Source organism: Staurois parvus, unplaced genomic scaffold, assembly GCF_062004578.1.
Source record: "Staurois parvus isolate SC_StPar_1 unplaced genomic scaffold, SC_StPar_1.0 ptg000512l, whole genome shotgun sequence".
NCBI lineage: Eukaryota > Metazoa > Chordata > Amphibia > Anura > Ranidae > Staurois > Staurois parvus.
In genome coordinates, this window is record NW_028318308.1 from 469,534 (window position 1) to 490,609 (window position 21,076).

Below are 21,076 nucleotides of genomic sequence, written 5' to 3' on the forward strand. Positions count from 1 at the left end.
GCAAACACTTAAAGCTTTATTGAAACAGACAACAGTCACTCAATGGGCAAATTGCAGGGCGGGCGGCCGCATTAATAGGGAATAACACAGAGAGAGCCCAAAATAATTGTAATCCAGCCCCGGTGGGCAAAGTTAAAGTCTCTACAGCAGTTTGTAATCCAACAATGAGGTAGGGGCAGTTCACAGACAGTTCAGGTAAAACAGGGGGGAGCATACACTCATGCAGTGCTGGCAGGCAGTCTCAGGCAGAGCTGATGTGGCGGGCTCAGGCAAGGCTGGCAGCGGTCTCAGGCAGAGCTGATGTGGTGGGCTCAGGCAAGGCTGGCAGCGGTCTCAGGCAGAGCTGATGTGGTGGTCTCAGGCAAGGCTGGCAGCGGTCTCAGGCAGAGCTGATGTGACAGGCTCAGGCAAGGCTGGCAGCGGTCTCAGGCAGAGCTGATGTAACGGGCTCAGGCAAGGCTGGCAGGGGTCTCAGGCAGAGCTGATGTGGCGGGCTCAGGCAAGGCTGGCAGCGGTCTCAGGCAGAGCTGATGTGATGGGCTCAGGCAAGGCTGGCAGCGGTCTCAGGCAGAGCTGATGTGGCGGGCTCAGGCAAGGCTGGCAGCGGTCTCAGGCAGAGCTGATGTGGTGGTCCCAGACAGAGCTGGCGTGGTGGTCTCAGGCAGAGCTGAGGTAGTGGGCTCAGGCAGAGCTGGCAGCTTCTGGGGTCCCCCCTACTGCAATGGGGCTTAGGCAGTCTGGTCACTAGGGTCCCGCCACAGCTGGGATCCCTCAGTGGCTGCACAGCAGAGTGGATGATCGGGAGTGCCTAGCACTGGTCTCTTAAGCCAGTGCTAGATGCTTCCCGATCGTGCTGGTAACTGGGGCGGGCCGTGGACAGCGTGCCTCATTGCTCAGCAACGAGGCACACCCCCCTGGACACGGGTAACGCTCACATGAGCGCGGCCTTTGTCCGGGCAGTGTTTGTAAGCGCACAAACTTTCGTTCGCACGATACGAACGTCCGGATCGTGTGGCGTTACCCTGATGCCGTGACCCGGATCCTCCCCACAGGAGGTTCGCAGCTTTCCGCGGAGAGGTGTAAACCTGCTATCTCTGGGGAGAGATAGTGGCAGGGCGGCAATGGAGGAGATGCTAAATTACATTGGGGGCACGAAACAGGAAGACAGGAAAGGAAATACAATAATTGAATTTGGAGCTGTAAAGCAGGATGACAGTGGGGAGAACACATTTAATTGAATTTGGGAACTTTTGGCAGGAGGGTGGAGGGGGTGCATTAATTAAAGCCAGGAGCATTGGCACGCAGGAGTAGGACACTAATTGAGGATGTACTTCCTCTGGGCACAAGAGATTAATGAGAGAGTTAATAATTGGGGCTGACATAGCACCTATATTGTGACAATTATACTGAACTATAAATAGGAATGAGGTTTAGGATCCCCACTACCATGAGTTTGCCAGAATCACAGCTTGAAACTCAAAGCTCCAAAATGGTCAACAGCCGAAGTCTAATGGTGCCTGTGTATATATTACTGGTACCTGTGTATATATGAGCCCTCAGGGGACTGCAACTCCATGCCTGATGCTCAGAAAGGTACATGGGATTCATCTGAAGCAGAATGGAGAAATTTTGCCAAAATAGACTTCAGTAGGAACGTCTGAAAATGAGTGTTTTTCAAAGCCTAAATGACCATCAACTCCCACTAGCAACAAGCTTTCCATTGGTTAAAAGAAAAACCTTCAATCCTGAACATAACTGAAAAAAGGGCAAAAAACACAGAGAAAAAAAATGTTCCTATGGCTTTGTTCACAGCTACAGGGGCAACCAAGCAAGGGCGTGTTCCAGGATTTTACTTATTTTTACTCACATCGCTGTAACTAAGCCCACTGAGCCAGAGTCCAGAAGGTACAGCGGGAGCCGCACATCTGCTGCATTCTAGTTCTGGGGTTGTGCCCCCCTCCCAGTCATGATGAAGGATGATGGATACAGAACAAAGGGGGAGATTGACTTGGATTTTCCAAGGGCCACTGAAATTGTTGCTGGGAACACTGGCTCTACAAAATGAGAAAAAAGGGAGAGGACCCAGAGTTGAGAATCCAAATATATACCATCCGGTGAGAGTGCTGAACAAATGTCCGAGAATCCAAGGTAACTTAATGACAGGGGCGGACTGACCATTTGGAAACTCGGGCACTGCCCGAGGGCCCGGGGTCAGTAGGGGGCCCAGTGAGATGCCCCTAGTACCTTTTTCATAGGCTTTTTTGAGTTTGGGCAAGGACACAGGGGCCCGATGATCCCCTATTGCCCGGGGGCCCCATGAGTTGTCAGTCTGCCCCTGCTTAATGATAAAACTGATATGTTAAAGAATAGAGCCAACGCGTTTCGGGGGCCAAAACCACTCCCCCCCCCCATCGGGGCTGAAGAATTCTGGCTGTGCTTAAATGGACTTAGATGAGCAGATATCAGATAAGACTGCGCTGGGATTTGCTGCTTGGAAAGTTTCAGGAAGGCAGGTTATGCCGGTGTTAGTGAATGAAGCACAGGAGCTCCTGAAACCTTCCAAGCAGCAAATCCCAGTGAAGTCTTATCTGATATCTGCTCATCTAAGTCCATTTAAGCACAGCCAGAATTTGTAATCCCCGATGAAGGGGGGAGGAGTGTGCTTGGCCCTGGAAACACGTTGCCTCTATTCTGCAAAGGACAATTTTATCATTTAAATACCTTGGAATCTTGGATGTTTGTTTAGTGCTCTTGTTGTATGTGAATGATGGTGAATGATGATGAATGGACGAGCAGAAGTAGGGGGTTGAGGGACAACACTAGAACTGTTGTCTAGACCTCCTTCCATGGCAGTGAGGAGCAGAGGATTGGCTCCTGATGTACATTCTGCCACCAGCTCAGCAGGGCTTGCTAACAACTATGGAAGTAAAAATAAGTTCCAGAATAGCTGCTTCCCGCCCAGCCTATGGTAATGCCATTGCGAATGGGAGCTCTTCCATCGTGGATGGACGTCATATGATGTCCTCTCAGGATTTCACCTCGCTCATACTCCGCAGGCCATGCTGTGGTGTGATCTGTCACCCGCTGTTTCCACCAAGCACAGCAAAAGAAAGATCAGTGAACCGAGCTGCTGTCGGTACCATGTGATCACTGTGGCCAATTACAGCAGATCACATGACAATGGATGGCTGCCATTCATGTCATTCATTGTGTACTATTGTGTTGATCTCTATGATTGGTCACAGTGACCACTTGGTACAGATAGGGCCAATCCCAGCCCATGTGTAGCATGTGATTAGCTGTGGCCAATCATAGCTAGTTACAATAGTACACAGTGAATAAATGGATTTCATTAAAAAAATGGTTGCTTATACCAGTAAAATTCACTGGTATAAGAAATCATAATGTGTAAAAAAAAATCCTGATCACCTCCCCAGAGTAGTACAGTGCTATAATGTGTTGTCCTGGTCACAGTATGTAAAAAACAAAAAATTATAGGTAATAAAAAAAAAACCTGCACTTTTTTGTTAATATCCTGTCACCAGTCAGTGTCTCTGATTACTGCCATACCAGTTATATGATGATGCTTTACTGCACTCGTGACAGTATGTACAAAATATAAAAAAAATTGTGAAAAAAAATATTTTTTCCTTTTCCAAAAATATTTGACAAAAAATTACAACTTCAAAAAACTCACCATGCCTACTAAATACCTCAGAGTGTCTACTTTTTAAAAGGGGTCATTGGGGGGATTTGTACTGTCCTGACATTTGGGGGGGATTTGTACTGTCCTGACATTTGGGGGGATTTTTACTGTCCTGACATTTGGGGGGGGATTTGTACTGTCCTGACATTTGGGGGGATTTGTACTGTCCTGACATTTGGGGGATTTGTACCATCCTGACATTTGGGGGGATTTGTACTGTCCTGACATTTGGGGGGGATTTGTTCTGTCCTGACATTTGCAGGGATTTGTAACCTCCTGACATTTGGGGGGATTTGTACTGTCCTGACATTTGGGGGGATTTGTACTGTCCTGACATTTGGGGGGGATTTGTACTGTCCTGACATTTGAGGGGATTTGTACTGTCCTGACATTTGGGGGGATTTGTACCATCCTGACATTTGGGGGGGATTTGTACTGTCCTGACATTTGGGGGGGATTTGTACTGTCCTGACATTTGAGGGGATTTGTACTGTCCTGACATTTAAGGGGGATTTGTACCGTCCTGACATTTGGGGGGATTTGTACTGTCCTGACATATGGGGGGGATTTGTACTGTCCTGACATTTGGGGGGATTTGTACTGTCCTGACATTTGGGGGGGGGGATTTGTATGGTCCTGGCATTTGGGGGGGGGGGGGTTATACAGTCTTGGCATTTTAGGGGGGATTTGTATGGTCTTGGCATTTGGGGGGGTTTACGGCCCTGGCATTTGGGGGGGGGGATCTGTACGGCCCTGGCATTTGGGGGTGGGTTGATTTGTACGGTCCTGGCATTTGGGGGGGATCTGTGCGGTCCTGGCATTTGGGGGGGGATTTGTACGGTCCTGGTATTTGGGGGGGAATCTGTATGGTCCTGGCATTTAGAGGGGGATCTGTACGGTCCTGGCATTTAGGGGGGGATTTGTACGGTCATGGCATTTTCGGGCCTCAAGGAATGAGGTTGGCTGTCAGTACATCAGGATTGATCGATTTTTCAAACATACTGAATATCCCATAATTTGTGAACTCTATAACTTTCCTACAGACTAAATAATATACACTGATTTGGGTTATTTTTAACAAAGAAATGGTGCAAAATTTTAAAACAAAAACAAAGAACAATACAGGTGAAACTGGAAAAATGAGAATATGGTGAAAAAGTTCATTGATTTCAGTGCAGCAACTTAAAAGGTGACACTAATATATGAGACTCATTCCATGCAAAGCAAGATAGTTCCAGCCGTGATTTGTCATCATTGTGATGATTATGGCTTACAGCTCATGAAAACCCCAAATCCACAATCTCAGAAAATGAGAATATTCCATGCAATCAATAAAACACGGATTGTACATAGAACAATATCGGACCTCTGAAAAGTAGAAGCTGCATATGTACTCAGTACTTGGTTGGGGCCCCTTTTGCAGCAATTACTGCCTCAATGCGGCGTGGCATGGAAGCTATCAGCCTGTGGCACTGCTGAGGTGTTATGGAAGACCAGGATGCTTCAATAGCGGCCTTCAGCTCTTCTGCATTGTTCGGTCTCATGTCTCTCATCTTTCTCTTGGCAATGCCCCATAGATTCTCTATGGGGTTCAGGTCAGGCGAGTTTGCTGGCCAATCAAGCACAGTAATCCCACGGTCATTGAACCAGGTTTTGGTGCTTTTGGCAGTGTGGGCGGAGCCAAGTCCTGCTGGAAAATGAAGTCAGCGTCCCCATAAAGCTCGTCTGTGGAAGGAAGCATGAAGTGCTCCAAAATCTCCTGGTAGACGGCTGCGGTGACCCTGGACTTAATGAAGCACAGTGGGCCAACACCAGCAGATGACATGGCTCCCCAAATCAACACAGACTGTGGAAACTTCACACTGGACTTCAAGCATCTTGCAGTGTGTGCCTCTCCATTCTTCCTCCATACTCGGGGTCCTTGTGCCTCTCCATTCTTCCTCCATACTCGGGGTCCTTGGGCCTCTCCATTCTTCCTCCATACTCGGGGTCCTTGGGCCTCTCCATTCTTCCTCCATACTCGGGGTCCTTGGACCTCTACATTCTTCCTCCATACTCGGGGTCCTTGGGCCTCTCCATTCTTCCTCCATACTCGGGGTCCTTGGACCTCTACATTCTTCCTCCATACTCGGGGTCCTTGGACCTCTCCATTCTTCCTCCATACTCGGGGTCCTTGGGCCTCTCCATTCTTCCTCCATACTCGGGGTCCTTGGGCCTCTCCATTCTTCCTCCATACTCGGGGTCCTTGGACCTCTCCATTCTTCCTCCATACTCGGGGTCCTTGGACCTCTACATTCTTCCTCCATACTCGGGGTCCTTGGACCTCTCCATTCTTCCTCCATACTCGGGGTCCTTGGTTTCCAAATGAGATGCAAAAGTTGCTCTCATCAGAAAAGAGGACTTTGGACCACTGATCAACAGACCAGGTCTGTTTTTCTTTAGCCCAGGTAAGATGCTTGTGACGTTGTTTGTTGTTCAGGAGCGGCTTGACAAGAGGAATACGACATTTGAAGCCCATGTCCAGGATCCGTCTGTGTGTGGTGGCTCTTGATGCACTGACTCCAGCCTCAGTCCACTCCTTGTGAAAGTCCCCAACACTTTTGAATGGCCTTTTCCTGACAATCCTCTCCAGGCTGCTGTCATCCCTGCTGCTTGTGCACCTTTTCCCTTCCACATAACTTTCTATTAATGTTCTTTGATACAGCACTTTGGGAACATCCAACTTCTTCTGCAATTCCCTTTTGAGGCTTTCCCTCCTTATGGAGGGTGTCAGTGATGGTGTCAGGTCAGCAGTCTTTCCCATGATTGTGATTCCTACTGAACCAGACTGAGAGACCATTTAAAGGCTCAGGAACCCTTTGCAGGTGTTATGGCTGAATGAGCTGATTAGAGTGGGACACTTTGAGCCGAGATTATTCCACCTTTTCACAAGATTCTCATTTTCTGAGATTGTGGATTTGGGGTTTTCATGAGCTGTAAGCCATAATCATCACAATGATGACAAATCACGGCTGGAACTATCTTGCTTTGCATGTAATGAGTCTCATATATTAGTGTCACCTTTTAAGTTGCTGCACTGAAATAAATGAACTTTTGCTCCAGATTCTCATTGTTCGAGTTTCACCTGTATTTTTTTTTTATTCAAAATTTGTGGTCTTTTTAAATTGATATATTAAAAAATTAAACTCAGTGGTGGTTAAATACCAACAAAAAAAGCTCTATTTGTGTAAAAAAAAAATTAAATTTGGGTTCAGTGTTGCGTGACCGCGCAATTGTCATTCAAAGTGTGGTAGCGCTGAAAGCTGAAAGTTGGCCTGGGCAGGAAGGGGGTGAAAGTGTCCGATATTGGATGAGAAAATCAACGCAAATGTTAACACATATTTTAACGTCAAAAAATTTGGTCTTTAATAAGCAAGGCAGCCAGTTTGTATACCTGGTGGTGTCAGCACCCCTATACCTTACAACTGAGGCCTCTATTGTAATTAAAGGATACGTTCATCTATTTATAACATGTTACAGTCGTGTTCAGGGTGTAACGTGTAACATGAAACATGTTACTGATGCAGCAGCCCCCGCAACCCCCCCCAGGCCACCGTTGTGACAGGGGAACAGGGATCCTCTCCCCACACCCGCTGTCAAAATTAAAAAAAAAAGAACACAGTTGTGTGAGGCTCCGCCCACCCAGCCGCATCATTCATTCACAGAGTTCTGAATGGGAGAGTTACAACTACCATCAGCATTTGCAGCGGATGGCTTGTAGTTCTTAACCCCTCGCCTACCAGGCACTTCTACCCCCTTCCTGCCTACCAGGCACTTCTACCCCCTTCCTGCCTACAGGGCACTTCTACCCCCTTCCTGCCTACCAGGCACTTCTACCCCCTTCCTGCCTACCGGGCACTTCTACCCCCTTCCTGCCTACAGGGCACTTCTACCCCCTTCCTGCCTACCGGGCACTTCTACCCCCTTCCTGCCTACCAGGCACTTCTACCCCTTCCTGCCTACAGGGCACTTCTACCCCCTTCCTGCCTACCGGGCACTTCTACCCCCTTCCTGCCTACCGGGCACTTCTACCCCCTTCCTGCCTACCAGGCACTTCTACCCCCTTCCTGCCTACCAGGCACTTCTACCCCCTTCCTTACCAGGCCAATTTTCAGCTTTCAGCGCTGCCGCACTTTGATTGACAATTGCGCGGTCATGCAACATTGTACCCATATGAAATTTTGATCATTTTTTTCTCACAAATAGAGCTTTCTTTTGGTGGTATTTAATCGCCACTGGGCGCTTTACTTTTTGCGCTATAAATTTAAAAAAGTGCAAAAAATTTGAAAAAAAAAAAAAGTTTATTTGTTTCTTTTATAAAATTTTTCAAACAGGTATTTTTTCTCCTTCACTGATTTGCGTTGATGAGGCGGCACTGATGGGCACTGATAGGCGGCACTGATGGGCACTGATAGGCAGCACTAAAGGGCACTGATAGGCAGTACTAATGAGGTGGCACGGATAGGCGGCACTGATAGACAGCACTAATTAGGGGTCACGGATAGGCGGCACTGATATGCAGCACTGATAGGCGGCACTGATAGGTGACACTGATGATGGGTACTGATAGACGGCACTGACTGGCATCACTTCTGGGCACTGACTGGCGGCACTGACTGGCACAACCCCTGGGCACTGACTGGTGGCACTGACTGGCAGCACTGCTGGGCTGCACTGGTGGGTGGCACTGGTGGGCAGCACTGGTGGGTGGGCACAGGTGGGTGGCACTGGTGGGCACAGGTGGGTGGCACTGGTGGGTGGGCACAGGTGGGTGGCACTGCTGGGCACATGTAGGTGGCACTTCTGGGCACAGGTAGGTGGCACTGCAGAGTGGCACAGGTGGGGGCACTGCTGGGCACAGGTGGGGGCACTGCTGGGAACGGGTGGGCGGGGCTAGTGGGCGCACTGCTGGGCAGAACTTGCGGGTGTCACTGCTGGGCACCGATCTGACAGTGTGAGGAAAGTGCAGCCGAGAACCGGCACTTGCATTTCCCTGTGATCAGCGTGTCATTGGACACCGCTGATCACGTGGTAAAAGGCCGGTGGGATCGGCCTTTCACCACATCACGTGATCAGCTGTGTCCGTAGGACACAGCGATCACGGAGATCGCCGGGTGCGCGCCTCCTGGGGCGCGCAGGAGAGCGCGTTCTGGGAGGACGTCATATGACGTCCACTCAGAACTGGCCGGCCGCGGTGAAGCCGTCGGCAAGAAGTTAATGAACTTCCAGGGCACTGGTGAGCACTCTCGGTAGTTGATTGATTCATCCTGTCATTCAGTAACTACCTGCCTGTACAAGGTATGGACAGACAGCTACACTGACAGTCTGCAGGAGCCTGGCATTGCACCCATCATCTGCTGATCGTGAGTGCAATGCTTTGCAGGCTCTTAATAAGAAATTGTTAAACGCACATTTTTTTTTACTTGCAAAACTGTTTGTATTTATTTATTGAAAGGTGAAAATATCCTTTAGGGTCCTTTCACACGGGGCAGACCTGTTTAGCGGATCCGCTTGCTCAGCGGGGGATCTGTCCGTTGATCCCCTCTGAGCAAGCGAATGACAGCTCTGTGTCGGCTCCACTGCTGCAGAGCCGACACAGAGTTGCTTGCTGTTCTCAATGGGTGGTCAGATGAAAATGGACCGCCTGTCCGTTTTCATCTGACCCGATCCGATGGATGGAAGGGGAATTGGATCCTCCTCTGTCCCTTTTTTGGCAGATTAGATTGAATTGAATGTCAGAGGGTGTACAGTAAATGGACACATGTCCATTTACACTTCATAGAGGAGAATGGAGGTTCCGACTGTATCTGCCTAAAAAACGGACAGGCGCACCCGATCAGAACGTCCGTGTTAAAAAGACCTTAAAATCTCAGGAGAACCTTTGAAGGTAAAAATGAATCCCCTTTATTGGTGAACTGAGATGATGGAAAATGTAAGCTTGCAAGAGACCTGGATTGGACAGCGGTTCCCGCCAGGCTGGTTCAGGTCCTGCTTGTTCCCCCGATAGGATGCGCACATATCTGCCTTTTTGGAAGTACCACCACACTGTGTTGCTCACTCTCCTGGCCCGAGGCAAGCTTTCTCGCATATTGTTTCTCACACAAGAAGTCCCTCTGTCAGGCTCAGAGACCAGTATCTATAGCAGTAGAGAGGTTCCTATTGACCAGCACTAAGTGATCCAAAGACAGGTCTACATCAAAGCTCCTGATGGTGGAGAGGTTTTTGCTGTGTGTTGGTACCAGGTCGTGGTCTTCAGGATCTCCCCACCAGGAGGAGAGCAACCGGGGTCCAGAAACAGATGTAGCAGGTTGGGATCTAGCAGAAGCATAGTCAGTAAAACAGGCCAAAGGTTGGTAACAAGTGGTCGCAGGCTGGGATCAAGCTAAAGCATAGTCAAGGAACAAGCCAAAGGACAGTAAAAAATTGTAGTGAAGATACAGACAGCTTCAGGTATGCACTAGGAGCACAGAGAGAGAGCACACGGAAACAGATTGCATGGAACCCGAGGTACGGGCGTTTATTGGGGGGTTTCACTGCGTTACAGACGATCGGGCAGCTAGTCCACAGAACAACACAAGACACAGCAATACAGTAGGGTTCGCAGGATGGCAATATGGGGCAGCAGGGGGGCGATAGTCCACCGGGTTCAATAGGACAGAGTGGCGGGGGTAACACAGGAGTCCACGGGCAAGGGTTTCGGGCAGAAATGGGCTAAGTCTTTCAGGCAGAATTGGGGTTAAGTCCAGCACAGGCCAGGATCCGGGCAGCATGTGGTTAATCCACTTACTGGATGCAGGGACCTGGACACGGGGGGTTAAATCCACACAAGCAGAGATCCAGGCAGCACGGGGTTAAAGTCCACACAGGCAGATATCCGGGCAGCACGAGGTTAAAGTCCACACAGGCAGGGATCCAGGCAGCACGGGGTTAAAGTAACACAGGCAGAGATTCAAGCAGCACGGGGTTAAAGTCCACACAGACAGGGATCCATAGAAGGCTGACAGTGGAGAGGCTAGTGAGAGGGAGAAGGGGGGTCAGTGAGGAGGTCTGGCCGCAGCTCAGACCTCGCTCACACCAGCAGGGGAAGCAGCCAGGAACTACACACAAGGACCGGGGGCCCGCTCCGCATTGTATACGGAGCTGGGCAAGTTCTTGTTGCTGTGGTAACCTGAGACTTAGCGTCAGGTTACTATGGCAATGGGCCTCATCCCCTTTACGCTGGCCCCACACAGGGAGTGCAGCCTTTGTCTCTAGCAGGCACGGAGCGTGGGAGAGATGGATCGCGCCGTGCCCATGGAAACAGGGAGGCGGGTGACAGGAGGGGAACCTGCATGTGGATTCGCACAGCAAGGTGCAGGACTTTCTGGAGCTCCGCCAGAGGAGCAGGATGCTCCCTTGGCAGAGGCAGATTGCAGAAGAGTGAGGGGATGCTGGGGGGGGGGGGGAGCAGGAACCGGGGGATGGGGGGAGACTAGCTCTGTGACAACAATAATCTGGCAAAAAGGAAGTGCAGAGACATGGCTTAAATAGGAAGTTTATGGGAGGAGCAAGGAGTTCAAGGTTCACCAAGAACAAGATACGAGGCAACGTTGTCCAAGGGATTAGACAGGGAGCTGTCTAGCATCTCATGTGGTACAGCAAAAAAGCTACAGTCAGACATTGCAGAGCTCCCAGGTTCAGATCTGGACCCTGACACCCGCAGTCCCAGGCCCTGAGGCCTACAAAAACCAAGCTACAGATCTGCTAGGCAAAGGTCAGGGGTAGCAAGGTTCTTCCATTTTCTTCATTGTGAGTCCATAACTACTCCAGCCCTGCAGAGGACTCTCTCCTCTACTCAGGTACACAGACCTACATGGTGTTGGTCAGGGACAACCTGTTCCCATACATGTACTACCAGGCCCCACCCATAGCTGGTATTAAAAGGGCAATGACACCACCTACTACATCACCAGAGGAGTGGCAACAGATAAACACATGGTTCAGGTTCTGCAAACTACATATTTGGACAACAAAAAAGGAAAATAATTACCTTCCTGAGATTTATCAGTGTATCTTTTTGTTTTGAACCCAAAGCTTTGATCTGTAGCAGTAATGATGTTGTCTGTTTTCTTCCATTTCTAGACTTGGAGGGTAAAATCTTCTTCTTCCCTAAAGAAACCGATACAGCTCATGTCATTCTGAGACCTACAATTACAAGGCTGTTGGAGAAAGCCAGCGTCTGTCTACGTTCCTACAGTGATCTGTCACGCCCATATTCTTTGTTCTCTATGGCTACTCCAGGATATTCCGATGCCTTGCACATCTACTTAGAGCCTCCAAACACCTATAAGGTATCCCTAAATAATGCAGTGACTGCTTTTACACCAAACTGGAAGCCTTTTTACTGGAGGCACATTTGTGTGACCTGGCACTATGCTGAGGCCTATCTTTGGCTCAATGGAAAGCTCTCCTCCGAAAGGGGTTACATGAGATCAGGTTATAGAAATGATATCGATGCTGAAAGCAGTATTGTTCTGGGACAGGACCAAGATTCTTTTGGCGGAGGGTTTGATGCTAAGCAGTCATTAGTTGGTGAAATAAGTGACGTCCACATGTGGGATTATGTCCTGACTCAGGAAGACATCCAGAAGGTCCTCTCTGGTGATCTCCATGGGAATATCATTAATTGGAAGTCTTTACGTTGTGAAATGAAAGGGGAAGTTCTCGTCAAGCCCAAACCTCAACGTAAGTCTGTCATCTTACTATATACACCTTGTTCATGAATAAGATTCTCCAGCTTTCAGTACAGAGTTACATTGAAGAAGAGTTTATGTGCCATTCCCATCAGCAATGAGAGGCGATAATGATGAATATAAGTGAAAGATGATCATAAATCTGTAGGATTGTGTAGGTTTCAAAAACTGAGGTCCACCTTGAGTTCATTATTTCTTCTGTCCAGAGCCGGAACAAAGGGTGGGTGGAAGGGACGGCTGCCCTGGGCACAATGGTTTACTAGGAGTGCCTTCCTCCTGTTACAAGGCTGACAGGAGTACTGACAAGTGACTGCAGGGTGTAGGATCCCCTAAACTTGCACATCGTAAGTGGGCATTGGGGAGGTACAGGTTTAAATCTTTGCCCTGGGCACTGGATGACCTTGTCCCGGCACTACTTGTGTCAAACAGAATTATCATTCATAGTTCAAAACTTTTCCTTTCTTGAGTATTTTTAATAATGTCATACCCCTAGGCAGTATATAAACGACCTCGGGTTGAAGTGGCTATACCAGGATCTGCAGCTGCAGCCATTACCCTGGTGTAGTTTTTTGAGCCTCTTTTTTGATTCTCTTTTTTTTGTAAAAGTGATCTAAGCGGCTATACAGCCACCCAATCACTTTTACAAGGAGTGGAAGGGACCCAACCCCTTCCCCCACCACAAGCCACTGTTTCCAGGCTCTCCTGTCCTACCGGGGAACTTGAAGCCACTGTGGATGAACATAGGGGAAAAGGAGGAAGATCCGTTCCTCGAATATCTCTATGATGTATGAAACCGGAAGCGACAAGGATTTAGTCAATTCCAGTTTTGGTTGTTAGTTTATCGGCCATCACTTGGTGGCTGAGTGGCTGTTGTTCCCAGTAGCTTACACTTAGTTATAATCCCACTAACAGTTGAGCGTGGAATATTTAGTAGCCAGGAAATGTCACGGATGGACTTATTGCCCAGGTGGCCACCTATCACGGGACCACGCTTGGAGTCACTGAGCTCCTGAGAGCGACCCATTCTTTCACCAATGTTTGTAGAAGCCGTCTGCATGCCTAGGGGCTTGATTGTATACACCTGTGTCCATGGAGGGGATTGGAGCACCTGAATCACATGATATGTAGGGGATTGGAACACCTGAATCACATGATATGGAGGGGATTGGAACACCTGAATCACATGATTGGGAGGGCGGGGCCAATGCTTCTGGCAATATAGTGTAAGTAAATGGTGATCACACTTCACATGTGAGGTATTGTCTCAAAGTTGCACGAGTTCCTGAAAACCTGAGCGATAAGTAGTCACCAACAAATAAAATCAACTGGGGAGGGTAGGAAGGGGAGCAAGTGAGAGAGTAGCATTCCAGTATGTAGGTAGGAGGATGGGAAGGGGTAAGACGGGGAAGGAGTAGCATAGAAGAATGAAAAAGAGAGTAAAACGGCCACTTTTTGGAAAGTAAATCCCATATTTATTCTACAAAGAGCCATCAATGTGGACCCAGGAGTCCCACACACATTCAGCGTTCTCGCTTTTATGAGTCTAACTTCTCGAATATGAGAATATACAGTAGATGGGGTGTTGTCAAGTCGTCTGTCTGCTTCCAATAGGAGGCGATCGAACAATTGGCAGCAGTAAGTAAAGGTAAGAGTTGCTTGCAGGCCTCTTTAACCACTTCCAGTCTGGACACTTCCCCCCCTTCCTTCCAGTCCGGACACTTCCCCCCCTTCCAGTCTGGACACTTCCCCCCCTTCCTTCCAGTCCGGACACTTCCCCCCCTTCCAGTCTGGACACTTCCGCCCCTTCCTTCCAGTCCGGACACTTCCCCCCCTTCCAGTCTGGACACTTTCCCCCCCTTCCAGTCCGGACACTTTCCCCCCCCTTCCAGTCCGGACACTTTCCCCCCCTTCCAGTCTGGACACTTTCCCCCCTTCCAGTCCGGACACTTCCCCCCCCTTCCAGTCCGGACACTTTCCCCCCTTCCTTCCAGTCCTGACGCTTCCCCCCCTTCCTTCCAGTCCTGACGCTTCCCCCCCTTCCTTCCAGTCCTGACGCTTTCCCCCCCATTCCAGTCTGGACGCTTTCCCCCCCCATTCCAGTCTGGACGCTTTCCCCCCCTTCCAGTCTGGACGCTTTCCCCCCCTTCCAGTCCGGACGCTTTCCCCCCCATTCCAGTCTGGACGCTTTCCCCCCCTTCCAGTCCGGTCGCTTCCCTCCCCTCCTTCCAGTCCCGGCCAATTTTCAGCTTTCAGCGATATCACACTTTAAATGACAATTGCGCGGTCATGCAACACTGTACACATATGAATTTTTTAGCATTTTTTTGAGACAGATAAAAATTTATTTTGGTGGTATTTATTCACCGCTGGGATTTTTATTTTTTTGGTATATAAATGAAAAAGTCCAAAACATTTTTTAAAAAGTGTTTTTCTTATAAAATTTTGCAAATAAATAATCTTTCTTCATAAATCTTGGCCAAAATGTATTCATCTATCTTTTTTGTTAAAAAAAAATAACCCAAATTAGTTTATAACCAAAAATTATAATTTTTCAATTCTTTTTTTTTACATTTTAATTTAATTTTTTATATTATTATTTATTTTTTTTAATTTTTTCACATACTGTCACCCTAGCAGTACAGTGTCACCATCATGGTACAGGGTTGTTGTGAACGGCCCTGTACCATGTGACCTCTGTGATCATTCACACATTTCACAAGTAGGAAGCAATGATGTCAGGAAGTGACATCTTGCTTACTACTATTCATGTGATCCCTGATTGGCCAATCAGGGATCACATGAATCGGGACCTCGCACAGGTCCCATACAGCGATCCGGACACAACGGGCACCAGATCGTGGTGCTGCACTCCCAGGGAGCACACACAGGCAGAGAATGCGGGTGGTGTTAAGAAACGTCCCCCCGCATCGGCAGTGGTCCCGTCCTGCCGTTTATAGACCTGACTGGACTGGACGGGAAGTGGTTAAAGGATAAGTTCACCTTTTGACAAAAATTAATAAATGCACATTTGTTTTGCAGGTAACGAAATGTGCATGTATTATTTTTTGTTGCAGGAGCCCATGAAGCATTGTACCCGTGATCGCTGATGTCATGCAGGTCTCCTGCAGACTTGTCAGTGTATCTGCTTGCCCACACCTTGTACTACCACAACGCTCACAGCGATTACTGGCTGTTGGGACTTGTAGTCTTCCCCTCACAGAGGACTGTGAATGAGTGACAAGGCCAGGTGGGCGTCTTTTAAAAATGTTGACAGTTAGCTGGGGGAGAAGATCCCCCACTAGCTGGTCAAAGAGGGGGATTGGGGGGGGGAGCAGGGGCCGGTCTGTTCATGACATGTTACATGTTACACTCTGAATATGGGTTTAACATGTAACATGTTGCGAAAGGTGAACTTATTCTTTAAACACTGTTGATAGGGAAAGTACCCAGCAAGTACATGAATAAATCAAACTGAATTGAATATTGAATAGCCCCCCCTTTTTCCGCCAAAACAGCCCTGACCTTCTCAGACATGGACTCCATGGACTCCTCTGAAGGTATGCCTGAACGTATGCTGTGGTATTGGCACCAAGCCATCAGTGGCAGATCCTTTAAGTCCTGTAAGTTGTGAGGAGGCATTACTGAGTAGCCTATATAAGCAGAAAACCAAATGTAAAGACGCTGTGGAACTCCAATCAGCTACAGATACTGCAGCTTTTATGCAGTGAAGTGATGCAATTAAAGGCTAATATTGCATCATCTCAGTATACATGACATTTTCTATTGGTCACCAGTATCAATTGCGCAATATGCAGCTGAAGTTGCATCATCATTTTGAATGGCTTACGTCATTAGATGGGTGAATATATCATGGAAACTAGAGCCAATCAACATTTTTTAGGGTCATTTTCGTTTTCAGCACCCCAAAATTATGTAAGATTAGCTAATTTTATGCCCAAAACTTTTTACCTGTTGAACAGTGTAATAAATTGTGATAAAGCTATAGCTCAGTCAAGAAGTGGTTAATATATCAGTAACAATTATATAAGTCATAATAAATTGTGATAAACAAAATAACCACAAATAATAGCGCAATCCTAAATTAAATCAATAAATTAATTTGCACAAATATATATAACCACCTCCAAATATGTGCAAGTTAATAGTGCAATATCATAAATAAGGGATCTCAATATAGTCCATTCAAAAAAGTCCATATATCAATGATCCTCAATCAATGAAGTACTGAGATCCTCCTTCATCAAATGTGATATTCAGTGCTCAGAACACCCCATCAAAATGCACACTCACCATGTGCTAGTAATTAACCAGCATATTAGTATATATCCAGCATTCACCAAACAGACTCCAAGAGAAGATCCTCATGTGTTGGTAATCAATCAGCATATCAATATATATCCAGTATTCCACCAAACAAACTCCGAAAGAAGATCCTCTCATATCCAAATTAGCACATGTGGGTAAAGAAAGAACTCGCCATAGTGCAGGCATGTCCAAAGTCCGGCCCGCGGGCCATTTACGGCCCGGGGGTCGGTTTAATACGGCCCTCCAACAGCCCTCCCTGCTCTGTGTAATGTGGCCCTCCCACGGCCCTCCCTTCTATGGCAGACAGTCTTCTGCTTGAGAGCAGAGGGCAGTGCGCATGCGTGACTGCGGCGCGTTCTCCCTGGTCTGTGTAATGTGGCTGTCGCACGGCCCTCCCTTCTATGGCAGACAGTCTTCTGCTTGAGAGCAGTGCGCATGCGTGACAGAGGGAGCGACAGAGGGCGGTGTCGTCAGGGCCGGGCTTCCAGCGTGAAGTGTGTTTCTCTTCCCCTCCCGGCTGCCGAGCAGAGACTTCAGCTCCAGCTACCTTTTTCACCCTTCACATTAGTGCAGGTAAGTTTTTTTTTTATTTATTTTCAATACATTGTGAAAACTCAGCTGTCAGTTGATCTTAATGTTATGAAATGAAAAGTATGTCGTTTGCAATTACCTTGGCATAAAATAATTTATTTGCATTTAATTGTAATGGTTCAAAGAATGTTCGGAAAAATGTTCGGCCCTCCACCATGTTCACTTCATCCAATCTGGCCCTCTTTGAAAAAAGTTTGGACACCCCTGGCCTAGTGTAATATTATCCAACAGATTCACGCACACAATAAGCAAGTAAGAGTAAAGCATTTGTTGCATCAGGGCTCAGTGCCCTATATCCAGCGTCTCACCAGCCTGCCTGCACTCAAGATGGCGATAGTGCTATCACGTGATCCGGACACATGCGTCGGCGTGCGTGGTGACGTCACCGGCTAGCCACACCCTAACGTGTTTCGTCCAATGACTTCTTCCGAGGGAGTGGTAAGCTTCATTGATTGAGGATCATTGATATATGTACTTTTTTGAATGGACTATATTGAGATCCCTTATTTATGATATTGCACTATTAACTTGCACATATTTGGAGGTGGTTATATATATTTGTGCAAATTAATTTATTGATTTAATTTAGGATTGCGCTATTATTTGTGGTTATTTTGTTTATCACAATTTATTATGACTTATATAATTGTTACTGATATATTAACCACTTATATTAACTGAGCTATAGCCGAATGACAGCTACAGCGTGGTCGTCCAGTTCTTGGAGGACACACCCCCAGCGGCACGCACCCGGCGCTCTCTGTGATCGTGGTGTCCTGTCAAAGGAGACATCTACATTAATCACTGTTCAACAGGTAAAAAGTTTTGGGCATAAAATTAGCTAATCTTACATAATTTTGGGGTGCTGAAAACGAAAATGACCCTAAAAAATGTTGATTGGCTCTAGTTTCCATGATATATTCACCCATCTAATGACGTAAGCCATTCAAAATTATGATGCAACTTCAGCTGCATATTGCGCAATTGATACTGGTGACCAATAGAAAATGTCCTGTATACTGAGATGATGCAATATTAGCCTTTAATTGCATCACTTCACTGCATAAAAGCTGCAGTATCTGTAGCTGATTGGAGTTCGTCTTTACATTTGGTTTTCTGCTTATATAGGCTACTCAGTAATGCCTCGAACTTGTGTGAATAAAGCAGATAATTTCTGCTATATCTGCGGTGAAATAACTTTTATCTCACAAAAAAGGAGGATAACAGGAATGATTAAGAAAGCCTACAACTTGTATTTTGGCTGCAAGATAGGAGACCAGGACAAGAGCTGGGCACCACATATATGCTGCAATTCTTGTGGGACGGCACTGGAGCAATGGTTGAATGGAAAAAAGGCATCTATGCCTTTCGCTGTGCCAATGATTTGGAGAGAGCCAACAGATCATGTTAGTAATTGTTACTTTTGTATGGTGCCTCCAATTGTAAAAGGGCTAAATAAGAAGAAAAAGTTATCTGTGCACTATCCAAATATTCCATCGGCAATACGTCCAGTTCCTCATGGAGAGGGGCTACCAATTCCTAAAGCACCAGAATCCTTCGTGGTTGAGTCAAGTGAGGAAGAACCTGAAGCGTGTCGTCACGTGCAGTTGTAAGAGATAGCCCTTTCCTCGAATACAAGAGAAAAGCCAAGAGAAGCAAAACCGACACAAACTGAAGACAAAACTAGTGAGAATCCTAAGTATTAAAATGATTCAACTTAGCTTATGGCTATCATTTTTCTTGGTAATCCTATGCAATATATTATGCCATTTAGGCTTTGTTATGTAGTCAATATCACTTGCTGTATATTTGTGGAAAGACATCTATCTATATAATTATTGTGCATTATGTAGTCATTACGCCTATAGTAGAAAACTTTCCGTTTACAGAAAAACTAGAGCCAATTGACAAATTTCATTGTTATATTTGAACTCAGAATGTGAAATTCATTAAGAAATGGATCCTTTTGTTTCCAAAACTGGCAAAAAATAAAAATTTTTTGAAGTGTTATCAGTGCCCTAATTATTAGTACAGCCTCAAAAGTGTCCATCAGTGCCCATCAGTGCTGCCCTTCAGTTACCAACAGTTCTGTCCATCAGTACCCAGCAGTGCTGCCAATCTGTACCTGTCAGTGCTGCCAATCTGTGCCCATCAGTGCTGCCTATTAGTGCAGCCTCACCAACGCACATCAGAGAAGGAGAAAAATTACCATTTGTAAATTTTTATCAAAACAAAGAACAACGTTTTTTTCCAAAATTTTCGGTCTTTTTTTCTATTTATGCGAGAGAAAAAAATGATAAAAATGTAATATGGGTACAGTGTTGCATGACCGCTCAATTGGCATTCAAATTGCGACAGCTCGGAAAGCTGAAAAATGGTCTGGCCAGGAGGGGGGTAAAAGTGTCCAGTAGGCAAGTGGTTAATGAACATGGCAGCCGGTTTATATACCCGGTGGTGTTAGGGCTCCCACACTTCGACAACTTAGGTCGCCGCTTTAATCAAAATATTATCAGGACGTTTGGAGTTCAATATAACATTCTTGACTAGACAACTTCAATGATGCAAAAAGGTGCCAAACCACATTCGTTACTGGATCTGCAAACCTCGTATTTATTCACAGAATGGAAATAGATAATGATGTTCCTGAGATATTCTGTATGAGTGTATCCATTTTTTAAAAACATTTCTAGTATCTGTAAATAATTTATGAATTTATAGTTCAGCATCTAAAGCAGTAATGCGTTTCGTCTGGTTCCTTCCCTAGGCTTGGAGAGTAAAGTCTTCGTCTTCCCCAAAGAAACCAGCACAGCTCATGTCATTCTAAGACCTGAAATTACAAGACCATTGCAGGAAGTCAGCGTCTGTCTACGTTCCTATACTGACCTTTCCCGCCCCTATACTCCCTTCTCTCTTGCTACTCCCGGGAAGGACAACGCCTTTTTCATCTACTTACAGCCCCCAAACACTTGTTTTGTATCCATCAACCAGGAAGTCACAAATTTTAGGATAGACTCGGAGTCTTTGAACTGGAGGCACATCTGTGTGACCTGGGACTCCAACACTGGAGTGGTCCAACTTTGGGTCAATGGGAAACTCTACCCCAGAAGAGTCTCCATGAAAGGGTCTTCTATTGCAGCTGAGACCAGCATTGTCCTGGGACAGGAACAAGACTCTTTTGGTGGAGGGTTTGATGCTAAGCAGTCATTGGTTGGTGAAATAAGTGATGTCCACATGTGGGATTATGTCCTGACACCAGAAGACATCCATAAAGTCATCTCTGGCAGACACAATGGAAATGTCATTAATTGGGTATCTCTATACTATGAAATCAAAGGGGAAGTTCTTGTCCAGCCCAGACTTCAGTGAAAACGAATGAGCTCATCATTTACACTTTGTATTTAAGATGCCCCAATTGTTGGTTCTGAATTACAGAGATGATGATTTATTTGTCATCCCCATCAGCAATGAGGGTTGATAATGATAAGTGTAGATCAAACAATGAAGGAATCGATGTTTTCACAGAGTAGCTAAAACAAATTAAAAACAAGATTTGAAATCGAAGGATTTTTTTTTCTCAGTGGTAACATAATAGTCCTGGTTGATTTATAATCCTATCATCGTAACACCATAAATAATTCACATAAATCATCTGAAATAAAAAATATATAGAGGCAATGTACAA

At 46.6% G+C, this 21,076-nt stretch overlaps 1 protein-coding gene across 1 annotated transcript in view; it reads left to right on the forward strand.

The window, feature by feature from the left end:
* The window catches only part of LOC149451873 (uncharacterized), a 63,964-nt gene extending 42,888 nt beyond the window's left edge, over positions 1-21,076 (forward strand). Inside the window, exons 5-6 of the mRNA XM_089690051.1 lie at positions 11,867-12,469; positions 20,159-21,076. Of these exons, the coding sequence (XP_089546177.1) occupies positions 11,867-12,469; positions 20,159-20,760 (1,205 nt within the window). The 3' untranslated portion in view covers positions 20,761-21,076. The remainder of the gene's footprint in view (positions 1-11,866; positions 12,470-20,158) is intronic.